Raw genomic sequence first — 27678 nt, forward strand, 5'->3', positions numbered from 1 at the left:
GCAATCTTGATACCAACAGGCAGATTTTCCTACGATTACTTGGAGGGAAAGGTTATAATAGTTGTCATCATCCATCCATCCATCCATACATACATCCATACAGGTGTTGAGAGTTGTCTACAATAAAATCATCTTTGTCACAACAAACAGTGTAATACTGACAACAGAAATGTTCTTTCAAATTGCACATTTAAAAAGCCATAGGCCTATACCCTCGCCTGTGCCTGTGTTCAGAAGGCTAAGTCAAAGAGAACTACAATACTTACAGTGCATTCGGAAAGTATTCAGACCCCTTCACTTTTTCAACATTTTGTTACGTTACAACCTTATTCTAAAGTGGAATCATATTTTTCCTCAATCTACACACAATATCCCATAATGACAAAGTGAAAACGGGTTTAGACATTTTTTTAAATTACAAATAAAAAACAGAAATACCTTAATGACATAAGTATTCAGACCCTTTGCTATGAGACTAGAAATGGAGTTTTACAAGGGTATGTTTGGCAGCATGAGTGAAGGATGCTTTGTTGCGAAATTGGAAGCCAATTCTAGATTTAACTTTGGATTGGAGATGTTTGATGTGGTTCTGGAACGAGAGTTTACAGTCTAACCAGACACCTAGGTATTTGTAGTTGTCCACGTATTCTAAGTCAGAGCCGACCAGAGTAGTGATGTTGGACAGGCAGGCAGGTGCAGGCAGCGATCGGTTGAAGAGCATGCATTTAGTTTTACTTGTATTTAAGAGCAATTGGAGGCTATGGAAGGAGAGTTGTATGGCATTAAAGCTTGCCTGGAGGGTTGTTAACACAGTGTCCAAAGAAGGGCCGGAAGTATACAGAATGGTGTCGTCTGCGTAGAGGTGGATCAGAGACTCACCAGCAGCAAGAGCGACATCATTGATGTATACAGAGAAGAGAGTCGTTCCAAGAGGGAGCAGGAACTGGTTAGGGCATCATTGAGAAAGGTGGAGTTGGAAAGTGCATGGATAGAGGCTCAGGCAGTGAAGGAGATAGATATATCGGGGAGGGGAAAATATCATAAACATTCACCAAATCAGAACCGATCAGGGCGAATCAGAAAAACCTCTGATATAGGAGATAAGAATAGAACAATGCCTAGGAGAGTTTTCCAGTATTATAATGGGGAAGAAGTCAGTGCAGAGAGAGAGGATCAGTATCCCCTAATAGAATTACCCAACCCCCAGGCTGGGGAGGGTGATCATGAACTTATTGTTTGGGTCTACAGGCCCTGGACGCAGAGAGACGTAGAAAAAGCAGTAGAAGGAATCCCCCACCCAAAGACAGGGAGGGCAGGCTTCAAGAGAGATTTGAATGGATTAGCGTCCAGATTCAGGCTAAATGCAGGGGAAGTGGAAAGAGCAGTTAGAACCATTGTGGGAAAGATTGGTTTGCTGCGTGCGGAGCCTGGTTACCAACGGGGAATGATGGAAACGTTATACAGTGGAGCGCTGGACTTGGGAAACCATTCAGAGTAAAAGTTACAGAATTATGCGCTAACTTAACGGAATATTACCACCGACACGCCGACTTCTCTAAGGTAACTGAATGTAGACAGGGAGAAAGTGAGACAGTCAGTCAGTACCTAGAATGTTTAAAAGATGTATTTAATGCCAACAGTGGTATGCCAGAACCAGCCCCCGGGGGTGATCAAAATACCCCTTATCATCAGCAATTAAAAATTGCCTTTTTAACCGGAATGAGCATTGAAATCAGTAAGGAAGTAAAAAAGAACTTAGTGGGATGGGGGTTGGCAACCCTAGCGGAGGTAAAAAGATATGTTGTCCATCATGAACAGCACGGACGGACAGAAAAAAGAAATAGGAAGAATAGGAAGGATGAGTTCTTAATGGCAGTACTAGAAGACAGAGCTACTGGAGATAGGGGAGAACAGGACTTGGACAGACAGAAAGGGGAAGTCCGTGGAAGGGAGAAAGGGAGAAGGAGTATGTTTTAATTGTAACAAAAAAGGACATCTCGCCAGAGAATATAAAGCACCTTGTGTACATTGCGATAAAAAGGGACATAATCAAAGTGATTGTAAACAGAAACCACAGGAAAGGGGGGGGGGGGGAAAGGGAGAGAGGCGCCCGAAACCTGACTCAGGCAGCAACGATGATGAATCCTGACTAGAGACTGATACAGCTAAGATAGTCAGGAAGGAGTTAGTGGACTGGACAGCGAAAATGACAGTGACTGTAGTGACAATTTAGACCTTGATATGTTGGATAAGATGGACTCTGAGACTGAGGTGTTTGAATTAGCAACAGTAGACCTTGCTCTCGCTCAAGAGAAACCATTTTTGACACTTACAGTCATGGGAAAAATGATCAAATTTTTGTGTTATACGGGGGCATGTAGGACTGCTACATGCAGTGAGGATGCACCAAAAAGGATTCAATCTTCGGGGGAATTTGTTTTTGTTCGTTCTGCGTCTGGCCACCATTGTGTAGAAAGACTCTCGACTCCCATAACCCTCAGACATGAAATGACTGAGGGGGAGGCGACGGTCCCAGTACTCATATCAAAATTGTAATGAAACTCTTGAATATTGCCATAACACCGACAGACAAAGGTATGAAAGCTCAGGTTGTTAAAAATAACATGGTAATCTGTGGGGAAGGGGAGCCGTATTACTAGTACACTGTGGTATAACAGACACCCCGACCCCGACCTGGTATATGAGGAGGCACTTCTAAAAACCACTGAACAAACCATTGGTCTGAAATGGCTTCACTATGACTACTCATGCAGTGGTGCAAGTGGAACTGCCTACTCATATCCAGGCTCTTTACAGAGAAAAATGGAGCCCCCATGTGTCCCTAGCTAAAGAGCCCTCTGGGCAGTGGAAGGATATGGGATATTGGGTGACAAAGGGGAAAAGGCTAACAGACTGGGTAACGGGGAAGGAAGGGTTACAACATAGCCCATCCACAGACAGATACAGACGCAAACTGAACTGGAGAGCTAACTGTACACCCACAGTGCCCATGAGTGAGAGTGGAGGGGATTTCTGAGAAGCAGAGTACCTGTTGACAGAAGAACAGGAAGAAGATTTAAAGGGAATACCCGAGTATCTGTGGTCTCAGGGTCCCACGGATGTAGGATTAATTAAAGGAGTAACTCCGGTGCAAGTTGTTCCAAAATCTAATTATAGACCTTACCAAAAACAATACCAATTAAAGCTGGAAGCGATTAAAGGAATAACACCCACTTTTGAACAGCTAAGAAAGGGAGGGGTTATCAAATCAAATGTATTTATATAGCCCTTTGTACATCAGCTGATATCTCAAAGTGCTGTACAGAAACCCAGCCTAAAACCCCAAACAGCAAGCAATGCAAGTGTAGAAGCACGGTGGCTAGGAAAAACTCCCTAGAAAGGCCAAAACCTAGGAAGAAACCTAGAGAGGAACCAGGCAATGTGGGGTGGCCAGTCCTCTTCTGGCTGTGCCGGGTGGAGATGATAACAGAACATGGCCAAGATGTTCAAATGTTCATAAATGACCAGCATGGTCAAATAATAATAATCACAGGCAGAACAGTTGAAACTGGAGCAGCAGCACGGCCAGGTGGACTGGGGACAGCAAGGAGTCATCATGCCAGGTAATCCTGAGGCATGGTCCTAGGGCTCAGGTCCTCCCAGAGGGAAAGAAAGAGAGAAAGAGAAAGAGAGCATACTTAAATTCACACAGGATAGGACAGGAGAAGTACTCCAGATATAAAACTGACCCTAGCCCCCCGACAAAAACTACTGCAGCATAAATACTGCAGGCTGAGATAGGAGGGGTCAGGAGACACTGTGGCCCCATCCGATGATACCCCCGGATAGGGCCAAACAGGAAGGATATAACCCCACCCACTTTGCCAAAGCACAGCCCCCACACCACTAGAGGGATATCTCCAACCACCAACTTACCATCCTGAGACAAGGCCGAGTATAGCCCACAAAGATCTCTGCCATGGCACAACCCAAGGGGGGGGCGCCAACCCAGACAGGAAGATCACATCAGTGACTCAACCCACTCAAGAGCCGTTTATTATGTTCAACATAGGAGGGCCAAGCACAGGAAGCAGCTCTTTCAGTAGTTTAGTTGTAATAGGGTTCAGTATGCAGCTTGAAGGTTTAGTGGCCATGATTATTTTCATCATTGTGTCAAGAGATATAGTACTAAAACACCTGAGTGTCTCTCTTGATCCTAGGTCCTGGCAGAGTTGTGCAGACTTTGGACAACTGAGCTTTGAAGGAATACGCAGATTTACGGAGTCCGTAATTTGCTTTCTAATAATCATGATCTTTTCCTCAAAGAAGTTCATGAATTTATTACTGCTGAAGTGAAAGCCATCCTCTCTTGGGGAATGCTGCTTTTTAGTTAGCTTTGCGACAGTATCAAAAAGGAATTTTGGGATTGTTCTTATTTTCCTCAATTAAGTTGGAAAAATAGGATGATCGAGCAGCAGTCAGGGCACTTCGATACTGCACGGTACCGTCTTTCCAAGCTAGTCGGAAGACTTTCAGTTTGGTGTGACGCCATTTCCGTTCCAATTTTCTGGAAGCTTGCTTCAGAGCTCGGGTATTTTCTGTGTACCAGGGAGCTAGTTTCTTATGATAAATGTTTTTAGTTTTTAGTGGTGCAACTGCATCTAGGGTATTGCGCACGGTTAAATTGAGTTCCTCAGTTAGGTGGTGAACTGATTTTTGTCTTCTGGCGTCATTGGATAGACAGAGGGAGTCTGGAAGGACATCAAGGAATCTTTGTGTTGTCTGTGAATTTATAGCATGAAGTTATCATACCAGGGGATGAAGCGTTCTTTAACTCACCTCTTTTTCCAGTAAAGAAGGCACTGACTGGAGAATGGTAATGGACCTACAGGGGGTCAATAACAGTGTGATACCCAGAACACCTTGTGTACCAGATCCGCACACTCTGTTAACCTCTTAAACCTATGGGGGCGCTATGTCATTATTGGATAAAACAACGTGCCTGTTTTAAGCGCAATATTTTGTCACGAAAAGATGCTCGACTATGCATATAATTGGCAGCTTTGGAAAGAAAACACTTTTCAAAAGTGCAAAGATATTATCTGTGAGTGCCACAGAACTCATGCTACAGGCGAAACCAAGATGAAACCTCAAACAGGAAATGAGCAGAATTTTTGAGGCTCTGTTTCCCATCGTCTCCTTATATGGCTGTGAACGTGTGATGAATGAACCTAAGCTCTCTGCCGTTCGTCCAAGATGTCTGCAGCATTGTGACATATTTGTAGGCTTATCATTGGAAGATTGGCCATAAGAGACTACATTTGCCAGGGGTCCGCCTGGTGTCCTAAATTGTTGCGTAATCTTCAGCTGCATGCATTTTGCCATGCGATTCAGAGGGGAAAGGACACCTCCACGAACCATATATCATCGAAGAGATATGTGAAAAACACCTTGAGAATTGGTTCTAAACAACATTTGCCATGTTTCAGTCGATATTATGGAGTTCATTTGGAAAAAGGTTCGGCGTTTGGATAACTAAATTTTCTGTTTTTTTTGGTAGCCAAACGTGACGCACCAAACGGACCGATTTCTCCTGCACAAATAATCTTTCAGGAAAAACAGAACATTTGCTATCTAACTGAGTCTCCTCATTGAAAACATCTGAAGTTCTTCAAAGGTAAATGATTTATTTGAATGTTTTTCTGGTTTTTGTGAAAATGTTGTCTGCTGATGCTAACGCTAAATGCTAATGCTAAATGCTAAATGCTAGTTTTGATATGGTTGAGAAGCATATTTCTGAAAATCTGAGATGACAGTGTTGTTAACAAAAGGCTAAGCTTGAGAGCTAGCATATTGATTTCATTTCATTTGCGATTTTCAAGAATAGTTAATGTTGTGTTATGCTAATGAGCTTGCGGATAGATTTACACAATCCTGGATACAGGTTTTTTTAGTAGCTAAACGTGACGCACAAAATGGAGCGATTTCTCCTAAACAAATCATCTTTCACGAAAAACAGAACATTTGCTATCTAACAGAGTCTCCTCATTGAAAATATCCGAAGTTCTTCAAAGGTAAATTATTTTATTTTAATGGTTTTCTGTTTTTTTGTGAAAATGTTGCCTGCTAAATGCTATCGCTAAATGCTAATGCTAGCTATCAATAGCTATCAATACTGTTACACAAATGCTAGTTTTGCTATGGTTGAGAAGCATATTTTTGAAAATCTGAGATGACAGTGTTGTTAACAAAAGGCTAAGCTTGAGAGCTAGCATATTGATTTAATTTCATTTGCGATTTTCATGAATAGTTAACGTTGCGTTATGGTAATGAGCTTGAGGCTGTATTCACAATCCCGGATCCGGGATGGCTCGCCGCAAGAAGTTAAACCAACTGAAGTCTGAGAACGCTTACTTTATGGTGATAGACCTTGCCAATGCCTTCTTTAGTATTCTGATACACCCAGACAGCCAGGAGTGGTTCGGGTTCACCTTTTTAAGCGAAAAATTGACGTATAGCCATCTACCTCAAGGTTATTTATAAAGTCCTACTATCTATAGTCAGGAAATTACTAGGAATCTTGGAAAATTAGACCCTCCCCAGGAGAGCCAAATATTGATATATGTTGATGATATTCTGTTGTCAAATTCCTCACAGGAGGCTTGTAAAGCAGATACTCTTGCTCTGTTCCTTTTCCTAGCAGACCAAGGTCAAAGTTAATAAGAGGAAGTTACAACTCTGGCAGGAACAAGTTATCTATTTAGGACACACAATAACTCAGGAAGGGAGAACACTAAATTCAACCAGAAAGACAGCCATTCTAGAAGCACCCAAACCACTTAATAAGAAGCAAATGTTTCTTGGGAATGATTAACTATTGTAGGGTGTGGGTCCCACACTTTGCATTGCATACTGGGTTACTTAGTGATTTGATCTATGGTAAGGCAGATAAACAGTTTGTGGCTATTAAACAGCTATTGATATCTGACACTGTTCTGGCATTCTCTAGGTATGACCGTGAATCAGTGACATCAGTGTTGACTCAGAGACACGGAGGGAAGAATAAGCCAGTGGCCTATTATTCCTCCCATCTTGATGAGGTGGCGCACGCAATGTCCCTGTGTTTACAGTCAGTGGTGGCTGCAGCACGGGCTGTGGAGGACTCAGCCTCTGTAGTACTTTACCATGATTTGACTTTGAGGGTACCACATGCTGTCTCAATCTTATTGGAACATAAAATGGCATACATGTCACCAGCTAGACACTCTTGTATGATCATTCTGTTAAATATGCCAAATCTCACAATTGAGCGATGTACTACCTTGAACCCCTCCACTCTAATTCCTATAGCCACCGATGGGTGTCCCCATGACTGTGTAGCGGAGACGGAGAAAGTAGTTCTCCCCAGACCAGATCTAACTGATCTGCCTTTGCCAGATGCTGAAATAACTATGTTTGTGGATGGTTCTTCCAGAAAGAACCCAGATGGCTCAAATGCTACGGGTTATGCAGTAGTGACTCTCAATGAGGTGCTTGAAGCTGAAGCTTTACCAAAGAATTACTCTGCTCAACAAGCTGAAATTGTTGCCCTCTCCAGGGCTTGTTGATTGGGAAAGGGTAAATGCATTACAATACATACTGATAGTGCTTATGCTTTTCATGTATCAATAGGGGGTATGATAGGTTTAATTAGACAACACTTCGTAGCATATAGAATAACTAACTATTTTAAAAAATTTTGTTCACGTTGTGCTATATGGGCACAGAGTAATCACCAAGGTAAAGTGAGGGCACCACAGGGTGAATACCCTGCGGCTAAGTACCCATTCCAACAGTTGGAAATGGACTTCATTGAATTAACTAAAAGCGAAAGTAAGAAGTGGTGTTTAACAATTATTGATAAATACACTAAATGGATAGGGGCGTTTCCTACATACTCAGCAGATGCAGAGACAGTGGCTAGAGCAATATGTCAGGAGATTATCCCGCGAATTGGACTGCCAAAAACTATTTATAGCAACAACGGTTCCTATTTTTCTAATCAGGTAATTGATAATATAGGTCAGAAATTGAATATAAATATGAAGAAACACTGTTCTTATCATCCACAGAGCGTGGGTCTTATCGAGCACATGAATCAATCTGAAAATAATAGATTAAGGAAAACACACGTAAGTACCGGAATTAACTGGGTAAAATGCTTGCCCATGGTGTTAATGACTATTAGGATAACCCCTGATAGGGAGGGACTGTCTCCATTTGAGAAGGTTTTTGGTAGACCCTATAGAATGCTCCAATTAGGACGATTGGAACAAGCAGATGTAGAAGTAGAAAGCAGGAAGGTGGAACACATGAGGTTGTTCATTAACCAAACCCGTAGGTTCTATGCCCAACAGGATAACTACAGAAGGAGGTTACACACAAGATTCAACCGGGAGACTGGGTGGGTCTGGGTCCAATCACTAAAGAAAAGAGACTGGAAACAGCAACGGTGGGAGGGGCCATACCAAGTACGCCTGGTGACTGCCTTCGCGGTGAGGATAACTGAACGAGCTACCTGGGTGCATATCGCACATTGTAAGAGGGTAAGACACACTGACACTGTCGAACAATCAAATGGGTAGGAGCAGAACCGTAACCAACAGGGTTCGGGGGTTAACTCTCTACTGAAGATTCCCTTATACCCGACCTTTCCCCACTGTGAGCGTTCATAGAAGTGAAAGTATGGCTTGGCCTCTGGCTGGTGATATGTTCTCTGGGAGAGGGTGGGGCTTCACAGGTGTGCTGGCCGTCCTGAGTTGTCTGATTGTGGGAGCCATATTCCTGATACACCATGAACCCCCCGAGAAGACCAGAGGGTAACTGGACTCATATGGTAGACTAGGGGAAATTGATATTACCAAAGCATCTCAAGAGGTCACTGAAACTGGCTAGTAAGGAAGTGAGTGGAGTTGGGGAAGGATATCTCAGTTGAGTTCTATGTAAACCAACTGGGGTCCTTCACTCCTTGGCAGTCTAGAACAATGGGTCTCTAGGGAAGGTATTTGTGTAAATCACTGTGTAATTCATGGAATCAAGTCATAGCTCACACAGAGGGGTGGCTATGTAAACCCACACACTCAATATGGGAACAGATGGAGTTTAGTAAAGGTGGGAGTTTCTGATTGTGTTCCTGAGCAGGGGAGGGTATTGTATAAAGGTAAGAATTACCATTAAAACTATAAAGATCCAGGATCTTGGGTTGTGGTATGTTGGTTTTGATCCATTTTCAACCGATACTATGGTACCATTCCAGGTGGCAGAGGTAAGAGCTTAAGGGTACTATGGTCAGCCAGAGTTCAATCAGTCTCCCTAACACAACGGGTATTCCTAGTGTAATCATCCAGGGCCAAGGACCGGTGCAAATAGTTCAGACAAAAAACTTTAAGGAAGTGATTGAGGTGGAGACTGGGTTTAGGGATTCCAACCTCTGGTTAGAATGGATTCAATATACGGCCAGATCAGTAGCTAAAGAAGAATGCTATGCCTGTGCCACAGCTAAACCTCAGTTAACAACCATCCCTTTTCCACTCAATGGAATTAATTCACCTAGGGGTATGGCTTGTATGGTAAAGCTGTTCATTAAAGCAGGAATGCCAGATAATGACAGTTGCACTGATTTGCACTATTTATACCCACAGGTTCCCCTTAAATCTAGGCTTCCTCCCTTCAGTGGCAGGAGGAGACTATTACTGTTTGGCCCGGTACAGTACTTATGGGAAATACGTAGGGGAAGTTAGTACCTGCAATAGGACAGAAAATGTTACTACTGATGAGACTATGAGTGATCTGACAGGCTGGTTGAGCTCTGGGGATTTCAGTAAGATAATGTGGCCCAGGGCTGACATCTGGTGGTTGTGTGGGGGAATGATGTTATGGCCAAATTTACCTATGGATTGGACAGGCCGATTCGCTCTCGTGCATTTGGGAATGCCTTTCCCACTCATTCAACACCATGACATGGAGTTGGCCAAACGGGTGAAAATAAGTACTCCATCTGGGTCTTTTGACGAGAGTGTATATATTGATAACATGGGGGTTCCACGGGGGGTACCAGACGAGTTCAAAGCAAGAAATCAGATCCTAGCAGGATTGGAGTCAGGTATTTTCTGGTGGTCCACTCTCAATAAGAATGTGGACTGGATCAATGATATTTATTATAAATCAACAGCGCTTCATCAATTATACCAGAGATGCAATAAAAGGATTGGCAGAACAGACCGAAGCGACCTGCCTGATGGCTTGGCAGAATAGAATCGTATTAGATATGTAATTGGCAGAAAACGGAGGGGTCTGCATGCTATTCGGGACAATGTGCTGCACATACATCCCAAATAACACTGCTCCAGGTGGATCAGTGACCAAAGCCCTGGCTGGTTTAACCACCCTAGCTCACGTGTTGGCAGAATACTCTGGGGTGGATACTTCTCTGACTAATTGGGTTGACAGTATGTTTGGAAAATGGAAAAATGTCATGATTACTGTATTGTGGGCTACCTTCACCTGTGTGGCTGTGTTAGTTTTGTGCAACTGTTGTCTGATCCTGTGCGTATGAGGACTCATTTACAGGACTCTTGAGAAATCGATGACACAGATGGCGAGGTACGGACCAATTCCAAGCTCTGACCAGTGGAATGATGAATACATGGCCCCAGACCAAGTAAATGAATCCGGATCCTTCACATACGAGGAGCCTATGTTAGATGAGACCATTTTTGATGTTTAGAGATTTTAGGTTGTTTCTTGTTTTGATGTTAAACTGTTTCTTTGAAGATTTTAACGAAAATCCTGATAAGAAGAGTTATGATTCTGATGTAGGCCTAGAAAAGTCAGTGTAAATGCATGTATTGATTTCTATTAGGTTGTATTTGGATAACAATAAATATTTCAAATAAAGATAGATGTGTGCTTTTTAATATTCTAATAAAAATAGGTGTGATTGGATGTATAAGATTTAGTCATAAGGTGGATATGTTAGGGGATTTTTATGAATAACGACTAAATGATGTATACATTTCAATTAGAATTATAACTAAACAGAATACTACTATGTTACTGTATGGATGTATGAATCTTATTATAATCATAATACTGAATGTAATGTGTGTAGTTTTCGTTAAGAATTAGAACAAGGACTTGCTGTTCCTTGTTAGAAACGAATGGAGCTATCGTCAGACCGGCTGGAATGCTGTGCTCCTTACAGGACATTCTGTCTCTACCCAGTGAGGGGAGAGACCTTGGGCTAGTATTAGATTGTTTAACAGGTGACAGACAATGTGGGAAGGCTTGTGAAATATACTGCCATTGTATCTGAGAGGAGGAGAGACATTTATGACGAAATATGAGGTATATAAACTCATGTACATATTATGGGAGAGCTCTCGGAAAATAAACGCTACTGATTCATTTTGAGACTGGTCTCTGTCCATTTTATGCAAATAAGTATCTTACAAATTCTTAGAAATGGACAGTGTTTTAATTGAATTGGTTAATGAACATATAGTAGTTAAATTCCTATAACAGTAAATGACGTCGCCGAAGTCAAGGATCGGTGGGATAGTCAGTTTTACGAGGGTATGTTTAACGGCATGAGTGAAGGAGGCTTTGTTGCAAAATAGGAAGCCAATTCTAGATTTAATCTTGGATTGGAGATGCTTAATGTGAGTCTAGAAGCAGAGTTTACAGTCTAACCAGACACCTAAGTATTTGTAGTTGTCCACATATTCTAAGTCAGAACCGTCCAGAGTAGTGATGCTAGTTGGGTGGGCAGGTGAGGACAGCGATCGGTTGAAGAGCATGCATTTAGTTTTATTAGCATTTAAGAGCAGTTGGAGGCCATGGAAGGAGTGTTGTGTGGCATTGAAGCTCATTTGGAGGTTTGTTAACACAGTGTCCAAAGAAGGGCCAGAGGTATACAGAATGCTGTCGTCTGCATAGTGGTGGATCAGAGAATCACCAGCAGCTAGAGTGACATCATTGATATATACAGAGAAAAGAGTCAGCCCGAGAATTGAACCTTGTGGCACGCCCATAGAGACTGCCAGAGGTTTGGGACCGCCGATTTGACACACTGAAGTCTGTCAGAGAAGTAGTTGGTGAACCATGCGAGGCAGTCATTTGAGAAGCCAAGGCTGTTGAGTCTGTCGATAAGAATGCTGTGATTGACAGATTCGAAAGCTGTGGCCAGGTCGATGAAGACGGCTGAACAGTACTGTCGTTTATTGATGGCGGTTAGGATATCGTTTAGGACCTTGAGCGTGGCTGTGGTGCACCCATGATCAGCTCAGAAACCAGATTGCACAGCGGAGAAGGTACGTTGCGATTCGAAATGGTCGGTGATCTGTTCGTTAACTTGGCTTTTGAAGAGTTTAGAAAGGCTGGGCAGGATGGCTATAGGTCTAAAGCAGTTTGGGTCTAGAGTATCTCCCCCTTTGAAGAGGGGGATGACCGCGGCAGTTTTCAAATCTTTAGGGATCTCAGATACGAAAGAGGTGTGGTCCTTCTGTAGCTCAGTTGGTAGAGCATGGCGCTTGTAACGCCAGGGAAGTGGGTTCGATTCCCGGGACCACCCATACGTAGAATGTATGCACACATGACTGTAAGTCGCTTTAGCGTCTGCTAAATGGCATATATTATATTATAGGTTGAGCATGCTAGTAATAGGGGTTTCAACAATTGCGGCAGATAATTTTAGAAAGAGAGGGTCCAGATTGTCTAGCCCAGCTGATTTGTAGGGGTCCAGATTTTGCCCGCTCTTTCAGAACACCTGCTATCTGGATTTTGGTGAAGGAGAAGCGGGGAGAGGCGCTTGGGCCAGTTGCTGCAAGGGGTGCAGAGCTGGTGGCCAGGGAAGGGATAGCCAGGTGGAAAGCATGGCCGGCTGCAGAAAAATGCTTATTGAAATTTGATTATCGTAGATTTATCGGTGGTTACAGTGTTTCCTAGCCTCAATGCAGTAGGCAGCTGGAAATGGAATTTACAGTGTGCCAGAAGTTTTGGGAATTAGTGCTAAAGGATGAAAATTTGTTTGAAAAAGCTAGCCTTTGCTTTCCTAACAGACTGTGTATACTGGTTCCTCACTTCCCTGAAGAGTGGCATATCGCAGGGGCTATTCAATGCTAATGCAGTACGCCACAGGATGTTTTTGAGCTGGTCAAGGGCAGTCAAGTCAGGAGTGAACCAGGGGCTACATCTGTTCTTAGTTCAACATTTTTTGAAAGGGGCTTGCTTATTTAAGATTCTTTTTAAACCTTTATTTAACTAGCTGGGGGCTGAGGGGGTCTATAATAAGCGGCAACAGTCAGAGACTTATTTCTGGAAAGGTTTTTAAAAGTAGAAGCTCTAACTGTTTGGGCACAGACCTGGATAGTAAGACTCTGCAGGCTCGCTCTGCCGTGGATTGCAACACCGCCCCTTTGGCAGTTCTATCTTGACGGAAAATGTTGTAGTTGGGGATGTAAATTTCTGGTGGCCTTCCTAAGCCAGGATTCAGACAAGGCTAGGACATCAGGGTTGGTGGAGTGTGCTAAAGCAGTGAATAAGACAAAGATAAGGATGAAGCTTCTGATGTTAACATGCATGAAACCAAGGCTTTTACGGTTACAGTAGTCAACAAATGAGAGCGCCTGGGGAATAGGTGTAGAACTGGGGGCTACAGAGCCTGGGTTAAGAACTGGTCATCTAGCACGTTGGGAACAGAGAATAAAGGGAGCAGATTTCTGGGCGTGGTAGAATAGATTCAGGGCATAATGTACAGACAAGGGTATGGTAGGATGTGAGTACAGTGGAGGTAAATCTAGGCATTGAGTGACGGAGAGGTTACGTCTCTGGAGGCACCAGTTAAGCCAGGTGAGGTCTCCGCATGCGTGGGGGGTGGGCATGTTGAGCAGGACTGGGGGATCTACAGTGAAATAAAACAACTAACCAAAACAGCTGTAGACAAGGCATATCAACATTAGAAATAGGCATAAAGCAAATCATGGGTGTTGGTCGGGAGAGCTAAGACTACAACTCGTAAATGGCGATGAATTGGCAGAGAGGGTCAGGTTAGGTACATACAGGACCTGAGTTTGAGGCTGGGGCCGACAGATAAACAAAATGAGGTACAGCGTTAATGAACAGACCAGCAGGCATCAGCTGTGTAGCCGAGTGATCATAGGGTCCAATGAGCAGCAATAGGTGAGTCAGGGAGCCATTCGGTAGTCGCTACTGTGCTGGGCGAGCGGGAGTCACGGCGTTCAGAAAGCTAATGGGCCGGGGCTAGCAGATGGGTCTTTGGCGACATCGCAACAGAAAGGCCTGTTGAAACCGCATTGGACAGTTACATCTGCAGACCAGTCATGATGGATCAGCGGGGCTCCGTGCCAACAATAAAGGTTCAATTGGCAAAAGAGGTATTGTAGCCCAAGAATTAGCTGGTATACTCTGTCGGCCGGCCGGGAGACGGGCCTAGCTCAAGGCTAACTGGTGCTTGCTTCGGGACAGCGGCGTTAGCCAACAGTAGCCACTCGGTTGCAGCTAGCTAGCTGCAATGATCCGGTTTAATGGTCCAGAGCTTGCGACAGGAATCCGGTGATGTGGTGGAGAAAAGCAGTCTGATATGCTCTGAGTAGATATCATGCTGTGCAGACTGGCAGGTAATTGTCCGAGCTAAAGCTGGCTAGTGTCCAAGCTAAAGGTGAAGACCACTAGTAGTGGCAAACAATGACTAGTAGCTAGTTTGCTGGCTAGCTTCTGATGGAGTTTCCAGTTATAAGATATATTTAAAAAAGCATATCCGTATCACATTGGTTAAGGAGGGTTGCAGGAAGTATATTTAGTTCGTAGGATGGAAAGTGAGATTAAAATATATAAAAATAAAAAACAGACTATTTACAGACTAATTAACACAGGACAAGACAAACACACGTCAGACTGCTACGCCATCTTGGATACCATTGATCATCCTTGAGATGTTTCTACAACTTGAACTTAATTTGATTGAATTAAACATGATTTGGAAAGGCACACATCTGTCTATATAATGTCCCACAGTTGACAGTGCGTGTCAGAGCAAAAACCAAGCCATGAGGTCAAAGGAATTATCAATAGAGCACCGAGAGAGGATTGTGTAAAAGCACAGATCTGGGGAAGGGTACCAAAAACTTCCTGCAGCATTGAATGTCTCCAAGAACACAGTGGCCCCCATCATTCTTAAATGGAAGACGTTTGGAACCACGCACGTTTGGAACCACGCAGTTAAACTGAGCAATCGGGAGAGAAGGGAGGGAGGTGACCAAGAACCCGATGGTGACTGTCAGGGCTCCTCTAGGAGATTGTGAAAACCTTCCAGAAGGACAACCATCTCTACAGCACTCCACCAATCAGCTGCAGAGCGCTCAGGACCTCAGACAGGGGCAACGGTTCACCTTCCAACAGGACAACCCTAAACACAAGACAACGCATGTGTGGCTTCGGGACAAGTCTCTGAATGTCCTTGAGAGGTCCAACCTAGAACATCTCTGGAGAGACCCGAAAATAACTGTGCAGTGATGCTCTACATCCAACCTGACAGAGCTTGAGAGGATCTACAAAGAATGGGAGAAACTCCCAAAATACAGGTGTGCTAAGATTGTTGCATCATCCAAGAAGAATCAAGGCTGAAATCGCTGCCAAAGGTGAATCAACAAAGTACTGATTAAAGGGTCTGAATACTTATGTAAATGTGATCATTTTTTATATTTAATACATTTGCAAAAATGTGTAAGCCTGTTTTTGCTTTGCCATTATAGGGTATTGTGTGTAGATTGAGGGGAACATATTTTATCCATTTTAGAAGAAGGCTGTAACGTAACAATGTGGGAAAAAGTGAAGGGGTCTGAATAGTTCCCGAAAGCACTGTATTTAATCTGTGGCCAAGGCCTCTGTGACTATTACAGGCAGACAGACACCCATTTTTTGTCTTATTCAAAAGTTAAAATAAATAAACATGTATCCACTTACGTGACACTTCCTATAAGGAGCATAGGCCATTGAAGAATGTTCTCAATCGGTTCAGGGGATGTTTTTAAAGTTGAGGCAGCTCTCAGTCATTTCTGCCTGGACATCACCCCAAGTGTTCTTGTGTTGGCCTCGGAAAATGTGTGCATCTAATTGTAAATCGTATTACCTTGATATATGATATAAACCACTATGTTTTGATACGATTCATCTTATCATGAAAAGCTCTTTCAACCTTAACGGTCATTGTTTAGTGGCTACACATTTATAGTAAGGATAGGTTATGTATAACAATGAAGACAAAAAAACTATGATAGAAGGCTCTTTTTTCATAAACTATTTATTAATCTTTACAGTCAAAAAGTTAAATATAAATTTGCCTCTTGCAACAAACATTCAACAGGAGTGACTTAAACATGGGAGTTATAATATTAGTTCAGTATGTGAGGTGACCAGTAAGGCTGCCAGACTGGAGGTTGTTCATTTCAGACATATTATCGAGAGTGATAAGGCATAGTCTAAAACATGACAAGTACATCCCAAAAGTGTTTTAACCGCTCAGTTCAGGCAGTTTATATGCTTGTCTGTTAATAACCTTTAAGGGGAAGAGAAAAGATTCCTATAACTTCTGGATGATGATAGAGGAGGCTCCACCACCACCATTGCAGATCCCAGCCAGGCCGTACTGGCCAGACTTCAGAGCATGTACCATGTGTCCCACGATTCTCGCCCCCGACATCCTGAGAGATTGACAGAAAGTAAGCATCACAAAGATCTGGCTTTTCCCTCCCTTATTATCAGGCTTTTATTTGTTTATCATCAGGATTTTTTGGGCATAGCACTCTATGGCAATGCTGCTTACCCAATAGGGTGTCCCAGGGAGACAGCTCCTCCATTGACATTGACTTTGCTGGGGTCGATGTCCAACATCTTCACGTTGGCCAGAACCACAACACTGAAGGCTTCGTTGATCTCCCACATGGCAATGTCCTCCTTCTTTAGCCCTGCAGCTGCCAGGACCTGAGGACCATAAAAATGTACATTTATTTATTTATATTTCACACTTATTTTACCAGGTTGACTGAGAATACATGATCATTTACAGCAAATATGTGCTGTCATTCAATTAAATTGAACAAAGAGAGATTATTTTTTCACCGTTAAAAGCTATATTCATGAGTCATGTTACTGTCCCGATCTCTGATAACCCATATTATCTACAGTGATGAAACAACCACTATATCAGTCATTTTGTTAAAGGGACATAAAAAATAAATCATTTAAATCATTTAAATCATTTTAAAAAATTCATATAGTTCTCCAGCACTACCCCCAACATTAACATACTGTATGAGAAAGTGGCAGGTTTCTATGTTTTGTAGTCAAAAAGATAAAGGAAGATGCAATTTTCCAATGGCATCATCAGGTATGCATCATGCATCATGTGACTTCAATGATGAGTAGGCATTGCCTACGACTGGGTAAAAATGTATTTGTACTACAAAACATTAAAATGCTGTATTTTCACATATGTTGATATTGGGGGTAGTGCTGGAGATGAATTTGGAGTTAAAACATTCAGAGATTTCCCATTAACACTCAGACTCACCTTTGGTACAGCAAAGGCAGGAGCGATGGGGAAATCAATGGGAGCGGTAGCTGCATCTGCAAAAGCTGGAAAATGAAGACATTTTATTTAAAAGGAGCAACATGTTATATTTAAGGCATCATTTTGCAACTTGATCATAAAAAAAAAACACGTTTCAGATACGTGAAGGAGTTTTGTATTACTAATGTTTTTGCTATTGTGGTCAACATCGCTAATGAGACTCAATAGTAATACAGGAAGTTATAGAGACAACAGCTGGACCAGCTAGCTGCAGTAACAAGTGATTAGCAGTATCACGCAGCATTCTAAAAATGACTGGCATGTGATTGACATTTGGTATTAGTCGCAGGTGGAAATTGAACATGTATAACCTTAAACTATAAATCGGGGGGGGGGGGGGGGCATGGTAGTGGGTATGGCCAATGGCACGGTTTTAGAGGCCCTCTTGGCAGGAAAGAAAACATTTCCTGGAATTATACACATTTTGCCATGGCAAGCCTTGGTCTTAGGCTACCGGAGTGACTCAAAACATAAAATTAAAATTGGGAAGACCTTTGCCATTTTTGGAATTTTTACATTCTCCCTGACTGGCTAGTTTTTAATTTTATGTTTATAAGAACTTCCCAAAAAATACATTTATTGCTATTATCTTTCCTACATAATTTGTATCTGAAAACATTTTAACCATCCCACAGTGGCGGCCACGATTTAGCAGCGGCAGTGCGCAGTGGCTAAATGCATAAAGGGGAAATATAGCAGATTTTTAATGTGTTATTAAAAGCTGCAATATGTAACTTTTTGGGCGACCGGACCAAATTCACATAGAAATGAGAGTTATAGATCTGTCACTCATTGAAAGCAAGTCTAAGAAGCGGTAGATCTATTCTATGTGCGCCATTTCTATGCTTTAATTTATTGATTTAAAATAAATAAATAAAACAGTGCAGTGAAGTCGCTCAACATTTACATTACAGTCGGTCATCTAGCATACACTCCCATCCAACCAGGGTCAAGCGCACCTCCCAAGAGCACATGGACAGATCTCCCACCAAGTCAAATCGGGGACCCTGTCAGGATTCACCTAGCGGTCATGATTTGGGGCTGTACAAACGTTTGATGTATTAGAATAATTGATTATGCTTATGTTATATTAATAGAAGGGGAGGTGTTATCAGACCCCTCCCTCCTTACATTTATAGGGTCCTAGACTACAGATTAATATATATAAATTGATTTATTGTGGAATGTCTGAGTAGTTTCATCTCCCACACTCCCCTGCAGAGTTCTGTCTCAGTCACACATTTCTAAGATGGGTCTTCTTTATAAGAGAGAAAGAAAGAGCAAACAACTGTGGACCACAGTCTGGAATGTCTGAGACTACTCAGACATTCCACAATAAATCAACTTTGGGGAGAGGACAATTATTGCCTAGTTTTTAGATAAATACTGAAACTCTATGTTTGTACAGCTGTGGATGCAGGGTTTTGGTCTCAGGAGTAAAAAGGTAATGACGTAGTCAGTGACATCACTAAGGCGGGACTTCGGTTTTATAAAACAACTTGAGACCTTTTGTTTGATGCAGAAATGATTCAGAAACATGCGTGCTATGTTCCTGTTTGTCAACTTCTGTCTGCAATTACATTAATAAAGGTTTTTGAATTATTTAATTAAAGATAGTCATAATGCTAATTTCACCAATGAACCAATGATTGACAAAGGACGTAAGGAACGAACCCTAACAACCCAAACCAGCGACCTCTCAGCCACCGGTCTAAGCTTCCAACCCCCAGGCCAGCAACCATCAAAGAGCCCCCCCGCCAGGCCAGCAACCATCAAAGAGCCCCCCACCAGGCCAGCAACCATCAAAGAGCCCCCCACAGCTCCCCTGAGAGCTGCCCCTCAACCATCTAAGACCCCTCCACAGTCCTCCCCGAAACAAGAGTGTATACGCGTGTAGAGGCACTAACGTGGCATCAGTCTCAGGCAAACAGGCATTGGATGTAACAGTGTTCCTTTAGTGTAGTTTAAAAATAAAAAAGGTTTACTTTCATCTTTGACCTTTTGCATTCGGAAAGTATTCAGACCCCTTCACTTTATCCACATTGTTACTTTACATCCTTAATCTAAAATGGATTAAATTGCTGTTTCCCCTCAATTTACACACAATACCCCATAACGACAAAGCAAAACAGGTTTTTAGAATTTTAAAAACATTTAAAACAAATCACATTTACATAAGTATTCAGACCCTTTACTCAGTACTTTGCTGAAGCACCTTTGGCAGCAATTACAGACTGGATTTAACTGAACATCTTTCACAGTGTCACTGACTCCGAATGGGAGCCCCCAGTGCCAAGGTGTCCATCCCCCCACTGAAGCTGGTTCACCCAGCTCCTGCCACAAGTGGTGTTCATCTGCCCAAATGTATTTCATGGATGTGCTATGGCACCTGGGGGGGGGGGGGGGGTGTTAGAATACCATTTTGGTATTTTATATATAGTTATTCCATTCAAAATGTATAAATTCACCAATTTGGCCACCTGGATACATTTGGGCTACTTGTGTGGGACACCTGGGTGACCTCATGATAAATGTCATTTAAGCACACTCATTTTGGAAGGTACAGTATCATTCTGAAACTTTGCACAAGTACTGTTACCCTCTATGTTTTTAATTGAAATTGTCCCCATCATCCTATCTGAATGTTCGTTTTATCTTGTTCATTTTAAAGATGATACAACAATAAAAATAAAAACCTATGTTTTTTCCATTTTATTATCTAAACCAGATCTATTGTGTTATATTCTCCTACATTCAATTCACATTTACACAAACTTCAGAGTGTTTCCTTCCAAATGGTACCAAGAATATACATATCCTTGGTTCTGTGCCTGAGCTACAGGCAGTTAGATTTGGGTATGTCTTCAGACGGAAATTGAAAAAAGTAGGGGGGTAGGTCTAAGAGGTTTAAGGTGAAAGTTCATGATGTTCCTGGGAATCCCCCTGGATTGTTATCTCTACAAAGACACTATGTGCCATAGCATTATGCAACTACAGTCTGGTACTGGGCTACGTGGGGGGGGGGGGGGGGGGTTGGTGTCTTACAGACGATCCGGGCCAATGGGGTAATGCCGAGTCTCTTTGCCGCGTCGACCGTCATGAGAACCAGAGCGGCGGCCCCATCGTTCAGCGTGCTGGCATTGGCTGCAGTAACCGTGCCTGGAATCCAAATCACCAATCAGAATCAACTTAGTCTGCACACAGAGGTTTGTCTCAAGCACATCAGTGAATGTTTGAGTCTGTCTCGGTCCTTATGAAAATACCGTTCACAGTAGTTTTACTTCTGAAGACGTTTTCTTTATGCTCATTATCATGGATTACCTTGGGCTACCATGAAAAAAGGATATCAACCCAGAGTTGAAAAAACAGACATCTATTTTTGGCTTTCTGTAAGCTCAGATACCCTCCTACTCAGTAATATATAAGCAAACATGCAGCAGACACCAGTTCAGAGGCCTATCAACTTGGACTAGGGTGCTTACCATTCTCCTTCTGGAACACTGCTCTTAGTTTGGGGACTTTGCTGAAGTCCACACGCCTCCACTCCTCATCCTCTGACACTACCACATCAGGCTTGCCTGCAGAGGAACAACATTATGTCAGCTACATGCATCTGACCACTGATAATATGCCTATAGATAAACATGGTAACATGGTTTGGTTTAGTTTATTGAGGTTATATGTTATAGGATACCATCCTTTACCTCTCTGGGGGATGCTAACGGGGACAATCTCTTTCGCAAGCACTCCTGATTCATAGGCTGCTTTGCTGCGGCTGTATGAGCTGATGGCGTAGGCATCCTGCTCCTCCCTGCTGATCTGGCTGTTCTTGGCTGTGTTTTCTGCACAGTTTCCCTACACATTAAATTCCATTAAAACACATTATATCCTCTTCAAAAGTCAAGAACTCAACTACTAACCATTGCTTACTCTGTCTCCAAATGAATGGAAATCATGTCCGGACAGCGGCCAGCAAGAACACCAACACACACTCCTATAGAGAACATTTGCTCTATTTAAATATTTAATACACAGTGATAAAATACCATGTGGAATTTGTTGTAGACGTCAGTGAGGCCGTCCTTTACGATGAGGTCCTCCATTCTCACGCCTCCGTAGGATGGAGTGTCCCTAGTCATCACATAGGGGACATTGGACATACTCTCCATACCGCCTGCCACCATCACATCCTGACAAAAATGAAAGCAACCAGATTTGTTTCTCAGCAAAAACCTGAACACTTTTTAGGAGATTATTCCTATGTTACATGATGCAACCCTTTCCATCGGAAAATAATGGGCTTATTAGTTAAAGATTAATAACATGGTTATACAGAGCCTTGCGAAAGTATTCGGCCCCCTTGAACTTTGCGACCTGTTGCCACATTTCAGTGAGGATCATTCAGAGATCCTCACTGAACTTCTGGAGAGAGTTTGCTGCACTGAAAGTAAAGGGGCTGAATAATTTTGCACGCCCAATTTTTCAGTTTTTGATTTGTTAAAAAAGTTTGAAATATCCAATAAATGTCATTCCACTTCATGATTGTGTCCCACTTGTTGTTGATTCTTCACAAAAATATACAGTTTTATATCTTTATGTTTGAAGCCTGAAATGTGGCAAAAGGTCGCAAAGTTCAAGGGGGCCGAATACTTTCGCAAGGCACTGTATTTCGGTCACAATGATCTTCACCGGACATCTGTATTCTGTGAGTGCAATGCCACTAGAGTTTTATTCTTCTCTGTGTAGTAAAATCCAGTGATCTTCAATGACCTCATATGGGCATACCTACCATAATGTTTTGGCAAACTGAGTAACACAGTGATATTGCAGATGATCAGAGCAGGGGTAATAGCAGCTAAGTCTGGTGTCAAGTCATGTTATGGTAACACAGTGAGCTGTCATGTTACTGTACCTGGTGTCCACACATCAGACTCTGGGCAGCCAGCATGATAGACTTCATTCCAGAGGCACAGACTTTGTTGATTGTTGTTGCTGGAGTGGAGAGAGACAGCCCTGGGGGGGGGGTAAGTAGCAGTCGATTAGCACACCTGATAATGTGGTGTGTGTGTGTATATATGTGTGTGTTTCTAAACATACCTGCACCAAGCAGGGCCTGTCTTGTAGGGGCCTGTCCTTCCCCAGCCTGCAGTACATTTCCCATGTAGACCTCCTTCACCTCCTCAACTGGGATACCTGGCCACCATCACACAATATACATACCCTTACAGATAAAACAAATTGACTGTGCAGTTGACACCTCCTTTCAGATGAAATGTACAATATTTTACTAGCCTAACTGTGCTGTATACTGCCTAGCAATTAAATCAGTTCAATTATTTGAATTCCATTTTTGTTCGTTTTTTTGTGAGCTCAATGCGCACATTGAGAAGTTTCTCTAGAGATAAATCATGTGTCATATATACTACCATTCAAAAGTTGGGGTCACGTAGACATGTCCTTGTTTTTTAAAGAAAAGCACATTTTTTTTGTCCATTAAAATAACATCAAATTGATCAGAAATACAGTGTAGACATGCTCAGTGTTGTAAATGACTATTGTAGGAAACAGCTGATTCTTAATAGAATATCTACATAGGCGTACAGAAGCCCATTATCAGCAACCATCACTCCTGTGTTCCAATGGCACGTTGTGTTAGCTAATCTAAGATTATCATTTTTAAAAGGACAATTGATCATTAGAAAACCCTTTTGCAATTATGTTAGCACAGCAGAAAACTGTTGTTCTGATTAAAGAAGCACTAAAACTGTCCTTCTTTAGGCAAGTTGAGTATCTGAAGCGTCAGCATTTGTGGGTTCGATATACAGGCTCAAAATGTCCAGAAAAAAAAAAAAAAAAAAAACTCTTCTGAAACTTGTCAGTATATTCTTGTTCTGAGAAATGAAGGCTATTCCAAGCGAGAAATTGCCAGGAAACTGAAGATCTCATTCAAACGCTGTGTACTACTCCCTTCACAGAACAGCGCAAACTGGCCTAACCAGAATAGAAAGGGTGGGAGGCCCCGGTGCAACAACTGAGAAGGAGGACAAGTACATTAGTGTCTAGTTTGAGAAACAGACGCCTCCCAAGTCCTCACCTGGCAGCTTCATTAAATAGTACATGCAAAACACCAGTCTCAATGTCAACAATGAAGAGGGGACTCAGGGATGCTGACCTTATAGGCAGAGATCCTCTGTCCAGTGTGTGCTCTTTTGCCCATCTTAAGCTTTCCTTTTTATTGGCCAGTCTGAGATATGGCTTTTCTTTGCAACTCTGCCTGCAAGGCCAGCATCCCGGAGTCGCCTCTTTACTGTTGATGTTCAGACTGGTGTTTTGCAGCCAGCATGATAGACTTTATCCCAGAGGCACACACACACACACACTACACAGTGCATTTGGGAAGTACTCAGACCCCTTGATCAATCAGGCTTTTTTGGTAGAGTGGCCAGACAGAAGCAATCCTCAGTAAAAGGCACATGACATCCCGCTTGGAGTTTGCCAAAAGGCACCTAAAGGACTCTCAGACCATGAGAAATAAAATTCAATATCTGATGAAACTAAGATTTAACTCTATTGCCTGAATGCCAAGCGTCACGTCTGGAGGAAACCTGGCACCATCCCTCCAATGAAGCACGGTGGTGGCAGCATCAGGCTGTGGGGATGTTGTTCAGCGGCAAGAACTGGGAGACTACCGGTAGTTAGGATAGAGGGAAAGATGAACGGCGCAAAGGTTTCTAAAAAATTGTTTTTGCTTTGTCATTATGGGGTATTGTGTGTAGATTGAGGGAAAAACTATTGAAAGTCAAGGGGCACTGTAGATAGGATAGATATATTTTAAATGTATCATTTTCCCCCAACCCTACCGCCCCTCCCCTATTTGGAGTAAACGGACAACACTTAGGCTTTTACCTCCAGCTTATACATACTATATACATTTTATGGACACAATGTATTTTACAATAGTAAGATAAATAAATCAGATCAAGCCCGAAATATGCGATGTAGTAGGGAGTTAGGCTGGCTAATATTGTGTCTCCTGACCCCTCCTGTCTCAGCCTCCAGTATTTATGCTGCAGTAGTTTGTGTCGGGGGGCTAGGGTCAGTTTGTTATATCTGGAGTACTTCTCCTGTCTTATCCGGTTCCTGTGTGAATTTAAGTATGCTCTCTCTAATTCTCTCTTTCTCTCTCTCAGAGGACCTGAGCCCTAGGACCATGCTTCAGGACTACCTGGCATGATGACTCCTTGCTGTCCCCAGTTCACCTGGCCGTGCTGCTGTTCCAGTTTCAACTGTTCTGCCTGTGATTATTATTATTTGACCATGCTGGTCATTTATGAACATTTGAACATCTTGGCCATGTTCTGTTATAATCTCCACCCAGCACAGCCAGAAGAGGACTGGCCACCCCTCATAGCCTGGTTCCTCTCTAGGTCTCTTTCTAGGTTTTGGCCTTTCTAGGGAGTTTTTTCTAGCCACCGTGCTTCTACACCTGCATTGCTTGCTGTTTGGAGTTTTAGGCTGGGTTTCTGTACAGCACATTGAGATATCAGCTGATGTACGAAGGGCTATATAAATAAACTTGATTTGATATTCTACAATACTTTAGTGCAGAAAACTTGACAATTAATGACAATGACCATAATCTATTGTACAACTACTTGTACGGTCTATGTTACTTTTACACCTGCTACGTAAAAGAGACAGAAGAATGTGTGATTAAGGGATAGAGAGCAGTTGCTTCGCAAGGTATCTCTACCAGAAAATACATGATCTAAGTGATTGATAATTGGTATTCAGCAGTGATAAAAGTATGCCTTATTTACTTTTAAGAACGACTTTTAAGAACTAAAATTGTGATTTTGTCAGATAGCAACTCTATAGAGATGAGAAGATGACTTGGAATTAAATAATAAAATCATCCAATAAAACAAATGTAATATACACAACCTAAATATTGTATTAAAGTAATGTGAATAAATGAGGGCTAAGTGACAAGCAATAATGGGCAGTCACTACCATCAATGGACTTTGGTTAACCGTTTTAGTATGTGTCACACCACACAACCTACATAATGCATTGGTTTTAAAAAATGTATCAAAACCAAAAAACATTATTTTTTAACAATCAAATCGACCTCAAAAAGCACTAATCGCTCAGCACTACTGCTGTGTCAAAACATGCATCTAATTGTCAATACTTTTACTGTGAATGAATGGAATGACGTAAAGTCTTCATATCACTTCCATACCTGCTTTCTCAATGGCTCCTTTGATGGCGATGGAGCCCAGTTTGGTGGCTGGTACGGCTGCCAGGCTCCCTCTGAAGGACCCCATCGGGGTGCGGACGGCACTGACGATGACCACTTCCTGAAATGACCCATCAAAGTTTGGCAAAAACCCTTGAGTAGCTTACTACATTCTCACTTTCACTCAGTCAGTTCAATGTGTCAAGTTAGCTGCAAAGATCCTGAAAAGGGTAAATTATGTTCCAAAACATTTCAGTCACTTACTCACATTTAAAGAAGGGCGAGTTGAATATGTCCTTGACAGGTACTTGTGAGCCTGCAAGGGTAGAGGAGGGATATACCTATTAGCAGCTAGGTACTGTTTTGTAACAGTCAGTGTGTGAGGGGGGACGAAAACGTTATGTCACATTCAGCCAGCTAGCAATCTGATTAGCTACTACTGCTATTATTGAGGTGTGGATAGAGCAATATATTTCTAGGAGTCAACTAACAATATATAGCAAGCTAACACATTACTGTGATTGCTGGGGCTAGTTAACTATATCAGATAGATAGAGAGGTTTTACAAGGCAGGCCTTTTCTATCGTAACCGGCTGTCAAAACAACAATAGCTAGCATGTGCATGCGGCCGATAAAAATGAGAAGGAATGCTTCCCGTTTGAAGTGCCCACATTGATTTTGGTCACCCCCACTTACCAAACGCTTGCAAATTTGAGAACGCATGGTTAAAAGTCCACTTGATGACATAATGTTGAACTGCAACGGAGGTCTGTTCGCAAAGTTGGACCTATTTCACCTTCAGCCGACTAGTACAGCGCCAACCCAATGGACCAATCAGAACGAGAGGTGTGTTTGCAAAACGTCAGTGCGCATTGTGGTCATTGTAGTAAAAACGATTCACAACTTGTAGTTATCTAAAGGAATCTACCACAGACAAAAGGGCTATTAATTTTTTTTTCACCTTTATTTAACCAGGTAGGCCAGTTGAGAACAAGTTCTCATTTACAACTGTGACCTGGCCAAGATAAAGCAAAGCAGTGCGACACAAACAACAACACAGAATTACACATGGAATAAACAAACGTACAGTCAATAACACAATAGAAAAAAAGTATATATACAGTCTGTGCAAATGGCGTGAGGAGGTAAGGCAATAAATAGGCCATAGTGGCGAAGTAATTACAATTTAGCAAATTAACACTGTTTGAGTTTCTGCCCATAGGCAGGGAAGAGCAAAATGGAGTCGTAAACATATTTGCAGAAGGGAGGCCGGGGGAAGGACTTGTCGGCATCCCGGGATTTGGAGTAGCAGTGGTCGAGTGTTTCTGTGAAACAGAGTATGTTACAATCCCTTATATCTCTCTTGAAGGAAATCCTCGCCCTGAGCTCATCAACTTTATTATCCAGAGACTGAACATTAGCGAATAATATACCCGTAAGCAGTGGGTGGTGTGCGTGCCTCCTGAGTCGGACAAGAAGTCCCCTCCGAATACCTCTTCTCCACCGACGGTATTTAGGAATCGGTTTGATTGCCCTGGGGGAAACAAACGTAGGATCCGATTCTGGAAAGTCATATTCCTCGTCGTAATGCTGGTAATGCTGGTGAGTTACAGTCACTCTTATATCCAAAAGTTCTTCCCGGCTGTGTGTAATAACACAAACATTTTTCTGGGCTAATAATGTAAGAAATAACACATAAGACAACAAAATACTGCAAAGTTGCATAGGGGCTTGAAGCACGGCTGCCCT

At 42.4% G+C, this 27678-nt stretch overlaps 1 protein-coding gene across 1 annotated transcript; it reads right to left on the minus strand.

The window, feature by feature from the left end:
* Positions 1–16339: 16339 nt before the first annotated feature.
* On the minus strand, positions 16340–26768 carry acat1 (acetyl-CoA acetyltransferase 1). The gene is made up of 12 exons (XM_046322675.1): positions 26626–26768; positions 26198–26245; positions 25933–26050; positions 22784–22879; positions 22599–22699; positions 21733–21876; positions 21391–21541; positions 21169–21264; positions 20732–20845; positions 17627–17691; positions 16880–17037; positions 16340–16757 (listed from the first exon to the last, which is right to left on the minus strand). The coding sequence occupies exons 1-12, from the start codon at positions 26674–26676 to the stop codon at positions 16637–16639; spliced, it is 1263 nt and encodes a 420-aa protein (XP_046178631.1). The 5' UTR covers positions 26677–26768; the 3' UTR covers positions 16340–16636.
* Positions 26769–27678: the final 910 nt, after the last annotated feature.

Source organism: Oncorhynchus gorbuscha, linkage group LG02, assembly GCF_021184085.1.
Source record: "Oncorhynchus gorbuscha isolate QuinsamMale2020 ecotype Even-year linkage group LG02, OgorEven_v1.0, whole genome shotgun sequence".
NCBI lineage: Eukaryota > Metazoa > Chordata > Actinopteri > Salmoniformes > Salmonidae > Oncorhynchus > Oncorhynchus gorbuscha.

Excerpts from the sequence above, each read along its gene's own strand:
- acat1 (XM_046322675.1), bottom strand. The coding sequence starts at position 26,676 with ATGTCATCAAGTGGACTTTTAACCATGCGTTCTCAAATTTGCAAGCGT. Across the intron at positions 26,246-26,625 it reads CTCAAATTTGCAAGCGTTTG|GCTCACAAGTACCTGTCAAG; the intron begins GTAAGTGGGGGT and ends CTACCCTTGCAG. Across the intron at positions 20,846-21,168 it reads AGTGTTCCAGAAGGAGAATG|GCACGGTTACTGCAGCCAAT; the intron begins GTAAGCACCCTA and ends TTTGGATTCCAG.